At 45.9% G+C, this 14,763-nt stretch overlaps 1 protein-coding gene across 1 annotated transcript in view; it reads left to right on the top strand.

Annotated features, from left to right (window-relative positions):
* The first annotated feature begins 12,183 nt into the window (after positions 1-12,183).
* Positions 12,184-14,763, top strand: part of MSH6 (mutS homolog 6) — a 29,196-nt gene continuing 26,616 nt past the window's right edge. The window contains 1 exon segment of the mRNA XM_030557757.1: positions 12,184-12,455. Within this exon segment, the coding sequence (XP_030413617.1) occupies positions 12,217-12,455 (239 nt within the window). The 5' untranslated portion in view covers positions 12,184-12,216.

Genomic DNA, 14,763 nt, shown 5'->3' with positions numbered 1-14,763 from the left:
GGTGCTTGGGGTTGCACCTCTGGGTGGGGGCAGTGAATTAAGCCCCCCCCTTCACCCAGGAACTAAACATGCTAGCTGCTTCTCAGGAGCCATGTGGAGCCAGTCAGTGAGCCTGACAGCCCCACTGTGCTACTAACTGGACTTTTAATGGCCTGACTGGAGCCTCCAGGGTCCCTTTTCGACCAGGTGTTCTGGTAGAAAACCGGACACCTGGCAACCCTACATCTGCTATAAAGTCAACATTTGAATAATGTAGTTTGAAGTCAAATGTCAATGTACTGAAATATTTGGTTAAAAAAAGGTCTATTTTTAGTAGTAAATTTAATGTTATTTTCCCCTTTATTATAACAAGAGGGTAGTTGCATTATTACAAGTCACCAGGTGCTGCTACTTTAGATAATAATGTTGGGCAGGGACCAACTTTTTGTTCTATGTTTGTACAGCACCCAGCACAATGGATTCCTGGCCTATAACTAGGGCTCACTGGTGCTTCAGTCATACAAATAAATAAATAAAATAATAATACATGTTTTGATTAACAGAATGCATACAAGCTAGATGTGGATTAAATGCTGTTTCTTGGCTTGATGCAATTTGTTTTACATGCTCAGCATATCATCAATAAATTCTGTTGTTTCAACATCAGTCTCTCTCTGAATGATTTCCTACATGTAACTGACCAATTGTAGCTGGCAATGCTATTACAATCCAATGAACAAAACAGTATAAAGTGGGATCTGCTGGTGTCTCCCTGTGTATAGTGCATAAGAGATTGTGAGAGCCTGTATGTAACTTTGGGTCTGACTTTAAATGCTAATGGCTATGTGAAAGCGAAGCCTGAAGGGGCTGCTTGTTACTAGCAGAACAGTGTGAGAGATATCCTGATCCAGAGAGTAAAAGGGGACACAGTGGTTCCACAGTCCAGGTTATACCCTGAGGGGTGTTAAAATGATTGCCACAAAAATTACAATACTGAGACCCTAATTCAGCATGTGCTTAAATGTCTAGCTGAACAAGGATGGATTTAAGCACCTGAAATGCTCTGCCAAACTGGAGTCTGACTATCTCTTGGAAGATGCTGAGTACCCTCACTATCCACTATCTTCAATAGGTTTGAGGCAGCATAGTCTCACAGAATTGTAGAATCATGGAAATAAGGAGCTGGAAGGGACTTCAAGAGGTCATCTATTTCAGCCCCCTGATGAGGCATGATCAAATACAGCCAGATCATCCGTGACAAGTGCCTAAACCATTCTTAAAAACTGCCAGTGTCGGGGAGTTCATTGCCTCTCTTAGAAGCCTATTCCAGTGCTTCACTATCCACATAGTTAGAAAGTTTTCCCTAAATCTCCCTTGCCACAGATTAAGCCATTTACTTCTTGTCCTACCATCAGTGGACATGGACATCAATTGATCATCATCTTCTTTATAATGGCCCTTAACGTAATTGAAGACTGTTATCAGGCCTCTCACAGTTTTCTTCTCTCAAGACTAAACATATCCAACTTTTTGAATCTTTCCTCATAGGCCAGGTTTTCTAAAATTTGTGTTGCTCTCCACTTGACTGTATCCAATTTGTCCATATCTTTCTTAAAGTGTAGTGCCCAGAACTGAACACAGTACTCCAGCTGAGGCCTCACCAGTGCTGAGTACAGTAGGACAATTATCTGCTGTGTCTCTACAGACATCTACATTGCACACTCCTTCTGGTAGCATATACATATACTACATGCTCCCCAGATGAGGTATAAATAGCAGCATAGATGATGAGGCACTGCTTAGGCAAGTAAAGACAAACCTGAATCCTGTGGGTATGAAGCTTTTTATTCACCCAAGCTCCCCCTATCTACACTGCTATTTTTAGCAGTGTACTGTCCCGCTGCCTTTCTGCTGCTGGAGCCGTTCCCTGACCCCACCACAGGGGAAGGCTCCAGAAGTGGGGAAAGGCTCTGGCTGGAGGGAAGCAGCAGCTCCCCTCACCAATTCTTTCCCTGCTGCCTCCTCTTGACAGAACTTCTCATTTTTCATTTTACACTAACCTTACAAATCAGAGGGGTAGCCGTGTTAGTCTGGATCTGTAAAAGCAACAAAGAGTCCTGTGGCACCTTCTAGACTAACAGACGTTTTGGAGCATGAGCTTTTGTGGGTGAATACCCACTTCGGTGGATGCATGCAGTGGAAATTTCCAGGGGCAGGTATATATATGCAAGCAAGAAGCAGGCTAGAGATAATGAGGTTAGTTCAATCAGGGAGGATGAGGCCCTCTTCTAGCAGCTGAGGTGTGAAAACCAAGGGAGAGAAACTGGTTTTGCAGTTGGCAAGCCATTCACAGTCTTTGTTTAATCCTGAGCTGATGGCGTCAAATTTGCAGATGAACTGAAGCTCAGCAGTTTCTCTTTGAGGTCTGGTCCTGAAGTTTTTTTGCTGCAGGATGGCCACCTCAAGATCTGCTATTGCGTGGCCAGGGAGGTTGAAGTGTTCCCCTATAGGTTTTTGTATATTGCCATTCCTAATATCTGATTTGTGTCCATTTATCCTTTTCCGTAGAGACTGTCCAGTTTGGCCGATGAACATAGCAGAGGGGCACTGCTGGCATATGATGGCGTATATTACATTGGTGGATGTGCAGGTGAATGAACCGGTGATGGTGTGGCTGATCTGGCTAGCTCCTGTGATGGTGTCGCTAGTGTAGATATGTGGGCGGAGTTGGCATCGAGGTTTGTCGCATGGGTTAGAGTTACTATGGTGCAGTGTGCGGTTACTGGTGAGAATATGCTTCAGGTTGGCAGGCTGTCTGTGGGCGAGGACTGGCCTGCCATCCAAGGCCTGTGAAAGTGTGGGATCATTGTCTAGGATGGTTGTAGATCCCTGATGATGCGTTGGAGGAGTTTTAGCTGGGGACTGTATGTGATGGCCAGTGTAGTCCTGTTGGTTTCTTTCTTGGGTTTGTCTTTCAATAGGAGGCTTCTGGGTACACGTCTGGCTCTGTTGATCTGTTTCCTTATTTCCTCGTGCGGGTATTGTAGTTTTGAGAATGCTTGGTGGAGATTTTGTAGGTGTTGGTCTCTGTGTGAGGGGTTAGAGCAGATGTGGTTGTACCTCAGTGCTTGGTTGTAGACAATGGATCGTGTGGTGTGCCCGGGATGGAAGCTGGAGGCATGAAGGTAGGCATAGCGGTCAGTAGGTTTTCGGTATAGGGTGGTGTTAATGTGACCATCAGTTATTTGCACCATGGTGTCTAGGAAATGGACCTCCCGTGTGGATTAGTCCAGGCTGAGATTGATGGTGGGGTGGAAGCTGTTGAAATCGTGGTTGAATTTTTCCAGAGTCTCCTTCCCATGGGTCCAGAGATGAAGATGCCATCAATGTAGCGTAGGTAGAGAAGGGGTGTGAGTTGACGAGAGCTGAGGAAGCGTTGTTCCAGGTCAGCCATAAAAATATTGGCATATTGTGGGGCCATGCGGGTGCCCATAGCGGTGCCACTGATCTGGAGATATATATTGTCATCAAATTTGAAATAGTTATGTGTGAGGATAAAGGCACAGAGCTCAGTAACCAGTTGTACTGTGGCATCATCAGGGATACTGTTCCTGACAGCTTGTATTCCATTTGTGTGTGGCACAGGAGGCGGCGAACAGAGCGGCTAACAGGGGAGTTTCAGTGGGAGTGCTGTTGGAGGAGCAGGTTTTTGTGGTTTGTGGTGTTTGTGTGTGAGTGAGTGTGTGTGCAGGCTGCTAGGGGCTGTGTGCTGGGAGCGAGGCTGAGCCCTGAGTTGGGGGCGGGGCTTACCTGATTAGGGGTCCTATATAAGGAGCCAGGCACTCAGGCAGCGGCACAGGAGGCGGCGAACAGAGCAGCTAACAGGGGAGTTTCAGTGGGAGTGCTGTTGGAGGAGCAGGTTTTTGTGGTTTGTGGTGTTTGTGTGTGAGTGAGTGTGTGTGCAGGCTGCTAGGGGCTGTGTGCTGGGAGCGAGGCTGAGCCCTGAGTTGGGGGCGGGGCTTACCTGATTAGGGGTCCTATATAAGGAGCCAGGCACTCAGGCAGCGGCACAGGAGGCGGCGAACAGAGCGGCTAACAGGGGAGTTTCAGTGGGAGTTTCCAGGGGGAGGTTACAGGGGAGACCCAGGCAGAGGAACCAGGAAGGCAGACTAGGGAAGAGGCACGGGTCTGCGAGCAGCCCAACCCTTGTTGGTGGCCTGCGGTGTGGTGTGAGGCGTGGATTGCCAGGCACAGAGTTGGAGCGCTACGATGGAGGCAGAGGTAGCAGGTGCAGACACACTGAGGATGACTGGATGCGGTAGCTGCGGCATGTACATGGTCCTAGAGGGAGCACCTGAAAGGAGTTTCACCTGCATGAAGTGCCGCCTGATAGAGCTGCTGGAGGAAAAGGTCAGAGGACTGGAGATGCAAGTGGAAACTCTGGCTGAGTTTAGAAGGGGATTTGAGCAGTTGATGGAACACAGACATGATGAGGCACAGGGGACAAGCTCAGACAAGCGGATAGAAGCAAGACCAAAGGACTCTGAGGAGGGGCTGCTGGGTGAGGAAAGTGGACGGTGGAAGCATGTGACTAGGAGAACCAGGCAGAGGAAAAGACGGGCCAGCGATGGAGAAATAGAACTCAGGAACAGGTTTGCTGAGTTGGGAAATGAAGATGGAGCACAGCAGGCTGCTGAAGGACAAAGGGCGAGGAAGAAGAGGCGAGCAGCTAGTCCTGCAGAAAGAGGGGAGGAGTCGATGGAGGCGACACCAAGTGTGAGCCCTAGGAGGACTGTAAGGGCGAATACAAATCGAAAGGAATTCCGACCACCTGCTGTGGGGGATAGACCACAGAATCGCACTGTCGCCAGGAAAAGGCAAGTTTACGTGATTGGAGACTCTTTACTGAGAAGAGTGGATAGGCCTGTAACTAGACCTGATCGGGAGAACAGAAGGGTGTGCTGTCTGCCAGGGGCTAAGATACAGGATGTGGACCTGAGGCTGAATACGATCTTAGCGGGAGCGGGAAAGAATCCGTTGATTATCCTTCATGTGGGAACAAATGATACGGCTAATTACTCGCTGGACTGTATCAAGGAGGACTATGCCAGACTGGGGAAGAGGCTCAAAGACATTGAGGCTCAGGTGATCTTCAGTGGGATTCTGCCAGTTCCTAGAGCGGGGCAACGAAGGAGTGACAAGATTATGGCGATCAACAGATGGCTTAGGGAGTGGTGTTATAAGGAGGGCTTTGGGATGTACGGTCACTGGGAAGCGTTTACGGATAGACGACTGTTCGCTCAGGATGGACTACATCTAAGCAAGGAGGGAAATAGAATTCTAGGATGGAGGCTTGCCGACCTCATCAAGAGAGCTTTAAACTAGGAAGTTGGGGGAGATGGTTGGGAGATGTTCGGGAGATCTCCACGCCGGAATGTAACCTGGAGAGGAAAGTAAACAAAGTGAGAGGGGATACCCTTGTGGTCCCAAGATTTGATCCAAGGAGGAATAGTGGAGAAACCAGAGTAGCAGGTGATGCTGGTGGTAAAAGGTCTCTGCACGACGGGGGAAAGAATGTCACTGATGCCAAACGCCAAAAATTAAAAGGCCTGTACACTAATGCGAGGAGTCTAGGTAACAAGATGGAGGAACTGGAGTTACTAGTGCAGGAAGTGAAACCGGATATTATAGGGATAACTGAAACCTGGTGGAATAGTACTCATGACTGGAGCACGGGTATTGAAGGCTATGTGCTGTTTAGGAAAGACAGAAAGAAAGGCAAAGGTGGTGGAGTAGCCTTGTACATCAATGATGACATTAACTGTAGCGAAATAAGAAGCGATGGAATGGATAAGACAGAGTCTGTCTGGGCGAAAATCACATTGGGTAAAAAAGCAACTAGAGCTTCCCCTGAGATAGTGCTTGGCGTGTGCTACAGACCGCCGGGATCTGATTGGGATATGGATAGAGACCTCTTTAATGTCTTTAATGAAGTAAACACAAAGGGGAAACGTGTGATTATGGGGGACTTCAACTTCCCGGATATAGACTGGAGGACGAGTACTTGCAAGAATAATAGGGGTCAGATTTTTCTGGATGTGATAGCAGATGGATTTCTTCATCAAGTAGTTGAAGTACCTACGAGAGGAGATGCCATTTTAGATTTGGTGTTGGTGAGCAGTGAGGACCTCGTAGAAGAAATGGTGGTAGGGGACAACCTTGGTTCGAGTGATCATGAGCTGATTCAGTTCGAACTAGATGGAAGGATAAACAAATGTAGATCTGGGATTAGGGTTTTTGACTTCTCGAGGGCTAATTTTAAAGAGTTAAGGAAATTAGTTAGGGAAGTGGATTGGACGGAGGAATTAGTGGATTTGAATGCGGAGGAGGCCTGGAATTACTTTAAGTCGAAGCTGCGGAGACTGTCGGAAGCCTGCATCCCGAAAAAGGGGAAAAAAACCATGGGCAGGAGTCGTAGGCCAAACTGGATGAGCAAACAACTCAGAGAGGGGATTAGACAAAAGCAGACCGCTTACAGGGAGTGGAAGAAAGGCAGGATCAGTAAGGAAAGCTACCTTGGTGAGGTCAGAACATGTAGGGATAAAGTGAGGAAGGCTAAAAGCCGCATTGAACTGGACCTTGCAAAGGGAATCAAAACCAATAGTAAAAGGTTCTACAGCCACATAAATAAGAAGAAAACAAAGAAAGAAGAAGTGGGGCCGCTATACACTGAGGATGGAATGGAGATCAAGGATAACCTAGGCATGGCCCAACATCTAAACAAGTACTTTGCTTCAGTTTTTAATAAGACTAGTGAACCTTGGGATGATGGAGGGATGATAAACGGGAATGTGGATATGGAAGTGGATATTACCGCAACTGAGGTAGAGGCCGTACTTGAACAGCTCGATGGGACGAAGTCGGAGGGCCCAGACAATCTCCATCCGAGGATATTAAAGGAACTGGCGCGTGAAATTGCGAGCCCGTTAGCGAAAATTTTTAAGCAATCGGTAAACTCGGGGGTTGTGCCGTATGATTGGAGGATTGCTAATGTAGTTCCTATTTTTAAGAAAGAGAATAAAAGTGATCCAGGTAATTATAGGCCGGTTAGCTTGACGTCTGTAGTATGCAAGGTCTTGGAAAAAATTTTAAGGGAGAAAGTAGTCAAGGACATAGAGGTCAATGGTAATTGGGACGAATTGCAACACGGATTTACTAAAGGTAGATCGTGCCAAACCAATCTGATCTCCTTCTTCGAGAAGGTGACGGATTACTTAGATAAAGGAAATGCGGTAGATATAATTTACCTAGATTTCAGTAAGGCGTTCGACACGGTTCCGCACGGGGAACTGTTAGTCAAATTGGAAAAGATGGGAATGAATATGAAAGTAAGTTGGATAAGGAACTGGTTAAAGGGGAGACTCCAGAGGGTCGTATTGAAAGATGAATTGTCAGACTGGAAGGAGGTCACTAGTGGAGTCCCTCAAGGATCGGTTTTGGGACCGATCTTATTTAACCTTTTTATTACTGACCTTGGCACAAAGAGCGGGAATGTGCTAATAAAGTTTGCGGATGACACGAAGCTGGGGGGTATTGCTAACACGGAGAAGGACAGGGATACTATTCAGGAAGATCTGAACCACCTTGTAAACTGGAGTAATAGAAACAGGATGAAATACAATAGTGAAAAGTGCAAGGTTATGCATTTAGGAACTAATAATAAGAATTTTGGATATATGTTGGGGGCGCATCAGTTGGAAGCGACGGAGGAGGAGAAGGACCTTGGGGTGCTGGTTGATAGCAGGATGACTATGAGTCGCCAATGTGATACGGCTGTTAAAAAAGCAAATGCGATTTTGGGATGCATCAGGCGGGGTATTTCCTGCAAGGATAAGGAGGTGTTAGTACCGTTATACAAGGCGTTGGTGAGACCCCATCTGGAATACTGTGTGCAGTTCTGGTGTCCCATGTTCAAGAAGGATGAATTCAAACTGGAACAGGTTCAGAGACGGGCTACAAGGATGATCCGAGGAATGGAAAAACTGCCTTATGAAAGGAGACTCAAAGAGCTTGGCTTGTTTAGCCTGGCCAAAAGAAGGCTGCGGGGGGATATGCTTGCTCTATATAAATATATCAGGGGGGTTAACGTTAGGGAGGGAGAGGAATTATTTAAGTTTAGTACTAATGTAGGCACGAGGACGAATGGGTATAAACTGGATATTAGGAAGTTTAGACTTGAAATTAGACGAAGGTTTCTAACCATTAGGGGAGTGAAGTTCTGGAACAGCCTTCCGAGGGAAGTAGTGGGGGCAAAAGACTTTCCTGGCTTTAAGACAAAGCTTGATAAGTATATGGAGGGGATGTTATGATAGGATTGTTAATTTGGGCAATTGATCTTGGATTACCACCAGATAGGTCTGCTCAGTGATCTGCGGGGAGATGTTGGATGGCATGGGAACTGAGTTACTGCAGAGAATTCCTTCTTGGGTGCTGGCTGGTGAGTCTTGCCCACATGCTCAGGGTTTAGCTGATCGCCATATTTGGGGTCGGGAAGGAATTTTCCTCCAGGGCGGATTGGCAGGGGCCCTGGAGGTTTTTCGCCTTCCCCTGCAGCGTGGGGCACGGGTCGCTTGCTGGTGGTTTCTCTGCAGCTTGAGGTCTTCAAACCAGTTTTGAAGATTTCAATAACTCGATCCTGGGATAGGGGTTGTTATAAAATTGGATGGGTGGGGTTCTGTGGCCTGCCTTGTGCAGGAGGTCAGACTAGATGATCAGATTGGTCACTTCTGACCTATGAGTCTATGAGTCTATGTTTGTGTAGAGAGCCTCTACATCCATGGTGGTTAGGATGGTGTTTTCTGGAAGGTCACCAATGCATTGTAGTTTCCTCAAGAAATCAGTGGTGTCACGGAGATAGCTGGGAGCGCTGGTGGCATAGGGTCTGAGTAGAGAATCCACATATCCAGACAGTCCTTCAGTGAGAGTGCCAATGCCTGAGATGATGGGGCGTCCAGGATTTCTGGGTTTGTGGATCTTGGGTAGTAGACAGAATAACCTTGGTTGAGGCTCTAAGGGTATGTTGATTTGTTCCGGTGTTAGTGTAGGTAGTGTCCTGAGTAGATGGTGCAGTTTCTTAGTGTATTCCTCAGTGGGACCTGAGAGAAGTGGCTTGTAGAATCAGGTATTGGAGAGTTGTCTGGTGGCCTCCTTTTGGTAGTCAGACCTGTTCATGATGACAACAACACCTCCTTTATCAGCCTCTTTGATTATAATGTCAGAGTGGTTTCTGAGGCTGTGGATGGCATTGCGTTCTGCACGACTTAGGTTATGAGGCAAGCGATGTTGTTTTTCCACAATTTCTGCCTGTGCATGTAGGCGGAAGCATTCCATGTATAGGTCCAGACTGTCATTTCGACCCTCAAGGGGAGTCCACGTGGAGTTTTTTTTCTTGTGCTATTGGTGGGAGTGTAACTGTGTATCAGTGGGCTGTTCAGTGTTATCCTGAAAGTATTCTTTGAGTCAGAGACGGCGAAAGTAAGCTTCCAGATCGCCACAGATCTGTATCATGTTAGTGGGGATGGCAGGGCAGAAAGAGAGTCCCCAAAAAAGGACAGACTTTTCTTCTGGGCTGAGTGTGTGGTTGGATAGATTGACGATATTGCTGGGAGGGTTAGGGATACCATGGTTGTGGCCCCATGTGGCAGGTACGAGTTTAGACAGCTTACAGTCCTTTTTCCTTTGTAGAGAGGTGAAGTGAGTAATGTAGATCTCCTGTCTTATTTTAGTGAAGTCCGTTTGTATGGAAGTTTGGTGATTTATGAGAGTCTCCAGGTTGGAGAGCTCTTTTTTTATGTTTTCCTGTTTGCTGTATAGGATGCTGATCAGGTGGTTCCTCAGTTTCTTTGATAGAGTATGGCATAATCTCTCACTGTGGTCTGTGTAGTATGTAAATAGCAGTGGATTTTTTACCTTTAGTCCATTTGGTATGATGTCCATCCGTTTGCATTTGGAAAGGAAGACGATATCTGCCTGTATTTGTGCAAGTTTCTTCATGAGGTTGATGGATTTCCACTCCATACGGCTAAATGCAATGCCTTGCATGGTGTCAAGTATCAGAAGGATAGCTGCGTTAGTCTGGATCTGTAAAAGCAGCAAAAAGTCCTGTGGCACCTTATAGACTAACAGACGTTTTGGAGCATGAGCTTTCGTGGGTGAATACCCACTTCGTTGGATGCATGTAGTGGAAATTTCCAGGGGCATATGACCTTACATATGACACTTCTGTTAATACACTCCAGAATGATCTTAGCCTTCTGTTAATACAATCCAGCATGATCTTAGCCTTTTTACAACTGCATCACATTGTTGACTCATATTCAATTTGTACTCCACTATAACCCCCAGATCCTTTTTAGCAGTACTATGCTAACTAGTTATTTCCCATGTTGTAGTTGTGCATTTGATTTTTACTTCCCAAGTGAAGTACTTTGCATTTATCTTTATTGTATTTCACCATTTTGATTTCAGACCAATTAGTCAAGGTTGTTTTGAATTCTAATTCTGTCCTTTAAATGCTATCAACTCCTCCCAGCTTGGTATCATCCACGAAGTTTATCAGGATACTCTCCACTCTATTCTACAAGTCATTCATGAAAACACTGAATAGTATCAGACCCAGGACAGACCCCTGTGGGATCCCACTAGATATGTCCTCCAAACTGGGCAGTGTACCATTGATAAACTATTCTTTGAGTACTGTCTTTCAACCAGTTTTGCATCTACCTTATTGTAATTTTGTCTAGACCACATTTCACTAGTTTATTTATAAGAATGTCAAGTAGAACTGCACCAAAAGCCTTAGTAAATTCTAGATACATCACATCTACAGCTTTCCCTCTAACCACCAGGCCAGTAACCTATCAAAAAAGGAAATTAGGTTGGTTTGGCGTGAGTTGTTCTTGACAAATCCATGTTGGCTATTACTTATCACTCCGTTGTCCTCTAGGTGCTTACAAATTGTTTAATGATTTCTCCCAGTATCTCACTGAATACTGCCCAAAATCAATAGCCAAAATCTATAACATACATATATATGGCTTCTTTTTGTGGAGCTACAGGAGCTACTATTATTCTGTGGCAGGCTAACATTTCCTGACATACAATGATCAAGTCAGCATTGTCAGCTTTAAGATAATGAATATTCTTTACCTCAGGGCACTACCGACGACAACAACAACAAAAAAAGCGAATTAAGAAATATAAAAAAATATATTCAGTCTTCAGTCTCTTTTTATTAATTGGCAACTTTCCATACCGATGCTTTGTCTTTTTAGTACATCATTTGTCTTTCAGAAAGTTTATCTCACTTACTTTAGTAGCTATTGCTATCTAATGACTCTTGAGCACTTAAAATCAAACAGCTTCTCTCTTGGGAAGACACTATTTAAATTAAACTATTTTCTTTAAAATCAATGCTATTTCTGAAGTCATGTTTTAGAGTAGATTCCTATTTCAAAATCCCAGCTTCTCAAGCTCAGCAACTACCTGAAAACAAATCCTGGGTGTCAAGACTGGACATTTGCACAAATCACATTGTCACTGCCGTCTAGGTTTATGCAAAGATAGCATAAAATAAACTGAATTTACTAAAAAATTAAATAGCACAGGGAACACTGTAGTATCCACTATCATATTTAAAGCAATAGAAACATTCATTTTTTAAATTTATGCAAAACTGCTGCAGAAACTCCGCTCTACTGCACCCAGTCTACTCCAATCCACTGTGCTGCAGAAATCTAGAGACCTTGTTAGAACCATAATTTAGACCCACCTTCCAGCACCGGTTGTGCAATTGATTAGCAGATAATGGAGCTACAGGGAAGTGGGTGGCATGTGAAGGGTGCAGGGTGCCGCATTGCATTGAAGCTGGTGCGTGTTGATAGGGTGCAAGTCAAGATGCCACAGTGCAACCGGTATAAGGCTGTACAACGGGGGGGGAGGGAGGCTACGCAGTGAAGAATTAGCCAGATTATTAAAGTGGCGTATAACAATACCAGTTTAAATGTTAGGGGCGGGCCTGGGCCGGCACTGGATGGCGGTTAGTGACAGCTCTGGGCAGGCGCTGCTTGCGGCCCAGCCCCTCCGGGTCACTCCACCCCCAGCAGAGGCGGGGCCGACGGTGGTGGGGTTCGCGCTCTGCCTGGATTGGGCGGCAGGTCGTTGATTCCCGCCGCAGCCATGTCTCGGCAAAGCACTCTGCTCCGTTTCTTCCCCAAGGCCCGGGCGCCAGGCGTCGGTCCGACCCAGGCCCCTTCCCCTGCGGCCGCAGCGAGGCGGAGGGGCTGGGCCTCCAGCGAGGCAGCCGGGGATGAGGCAGCCCTGGCTCCCGGCGGCGGCGCGGAGGAGATGGGACGATCCGGCGGAGTCGAGGCCCAGGGGGCGAGGAAGGGGAGAACCAAGGCCGCCCGGGCCCCCAGGTAACCGCGCAGGCGGGTGTGTGTGGGTGCCGAGGCCTGTTGGTGGCTGGGGGCACGAGGTGCCGGGGACAGTGGCAGGCAGGGATGCGAGGGGCCGGGGACGCTGGGCCGGTTGGCGTTGGGAGGATGGCGCGAAAGGGGCTCGGTTTCTGTGCTTTCTCTCAGCACTCCCACCAGATGGAGCCCGTCCTGTGGCCTCTCCCGAGTGCTGGGTTGAGGCAGGCTCCCGGAGGGACTGGCCGGCTTTAAAGTCTTACACACATTCACATTCTGTGGCTTCCCCTTCCCTCCCCTCCATCTGTAAAAACCGCCTCATCTCACAGCGGGATTGTGAAGATGAATACCGCAGTGATAAGCGCCATAGATAGGATGACCAGAAAGCAATTGTGAAAAAACGGGCTGGGGGTGGGGGCTTAATAAGCGCCTATATAAGAAAAAGTCCCCCAAAACGGGACTGTCTCTTTAAAAATGGGACATCTGGTCACCCTAGCCATAGAAAAACCTATGGAAAAGTTAATAATGTGGTGTTCAGAGCAGAGTTTGAATAGTGTGCAGTAACTAAGGGCTTATCTACACCAGTGGTTCTCAAACAGGGGTCTGGGGTCCCTTAGGGGCCTCAAGCAGGTTTCAGAGTGGCCTTCAAGCAAGGACAGCATTAGACTCACCGAGCCCTGAAACCTGAGCAATGTAGCTTTGCGTGGGCTTCAGGCAGTTGCCCTGCCTGCTACCTCTTAACGCTGGCCCTGGCTTTTATATGCAGAAAACCAGTTATTGTGGCACAGGTGGGCCGTGGAGTTCTTATAGCATGGTGTGTGCGTGTGGGGGGGGGGGGGGAGGGAGCTGAAAAAGAAGAAGATTGAGAACCTCTGATCTACATACACTACAGTGCTGCAGCACTTTAGTGAAGACCCTGTTAAGTGGACAGGAGAGTTTCTGTCAGCTGTAGTTAATCCATCTCCTTGAGAGACAATAATCATGTTGGCAGGAGAAGCTCTCCTGTTGACATAGCACTGTCTACACTGGGGGCTAGGTGGATTTTTCACAGCGCCAAGCAATGTAATTTCACCAATGTAAGTTTGTAGTGTAGACCTGTCCTATACACACACTGAATAAGAAGAAAACAAAATACTGAATAGCTGCTTATTTAGGGTGACCAGGTGTCCTGTTTTTAAAGGGACCGTCCTGTTTTGGGGGACTTTTTCTGTTACACCCCATCCCCTGTCCTGTTTTTTCAGAGTTGCTATCTGGTCTCCTATTCAGTGAGCACCATCCATCCTGTATGCTGAATAGGATGAGGGTGCTGTCGAAATAAAATGTGATCATTTTAATTACTATATCATAATACATGCATACAAGGGGCTGATTTGAAATTGCAACCGTAATACTCGCATTTCCTAACTTTTGAGTGCTTAACGTTGCGATCTTAGTGTGTTAAACAATTTTTTATGTATAATTATTAAAATGTTGTTAAAGATAATTCTCTAGATTCTAATTCTGTCCTCTAAATGCTAGTAACTCCTCACTTAAAGTTGTCCCAGTTAACGTTGTTACCTTGCTGATCAATTAGGGAACATGCTAAGTCTGCTGCTTGCAGGAAGAGCAGCCCTGTGTTAACCCTTGAAGGCTCAGGGAGTTCATCATTTAGCAGCAAGGCATTCCCTGTGAAATATCCCTCCCTCTTCTACTCTCTAACTTCACCATCTCAACCAACCTTCACAATCATCATAGTTGTGAACAGTATTAAATTGTTTGTTTTAAAATGTATACTGTGTGTATATCTATATAATATATAGCTTTTTGTCTGGTGAAAAAAATTTCCCTCGAACCTAACCCCCACCATTTACATTAATTCTTATGAAGAAATTGGATTCGCTTAATATTGTTTTGCTTAAAGTTGCATTTTTTTCAGGAGCATAACTAAGCGAGAAGTTACTGTAATGTACAAATTTACAGTGGGGTACACAAACCTTTTATGTAATCTCACCACTTTCAGATAAAGTATGTGTCTCTTTTTTAATACAGAAAGTCAATTTTCACTGAAACCGGCTTGTTGCTAGTAATTATACAGTACTGGAAATAAACTGCTACTGTAGATGGAATAAAACTGTCTTTTGGGGGAAGGACTTAAAACGGCTTTGAAATAATTTCTTACAGCACTTTGCAAATCATGTTCAAAGAAACAGTGAATAGCCATTTGTGAAGAAACAATTTTTCTTCTAGGATAAAGAAACGATGGTGAATCAGTCAGTATTTAGTTAATCTTGAATATTGTTGCTTGTTTGACTGATGTCTTAATATGTGCTATAAA

The sequence above is a fragment of the Gopherus evgoodei genome, chromosome 3 (genome assembly GCF_007399415.2).
Source record: "Gopherus evgoodei ecotype Sinaloan lineage chromosome 3, rGopEvg1_v1.p, whole genome shotgun sequence".
Taxonomy (NCBI): Eukaryota; Metazoa; Chordata; order Testudines; family Testudinidae; genus Gopherus; species Gopherus evgoodei.
The sequence above is the reverse complement of the archived record's forward strand: the minus strand, read 5'-3'. Positions and strand labels throughout refer to the sequence as shown.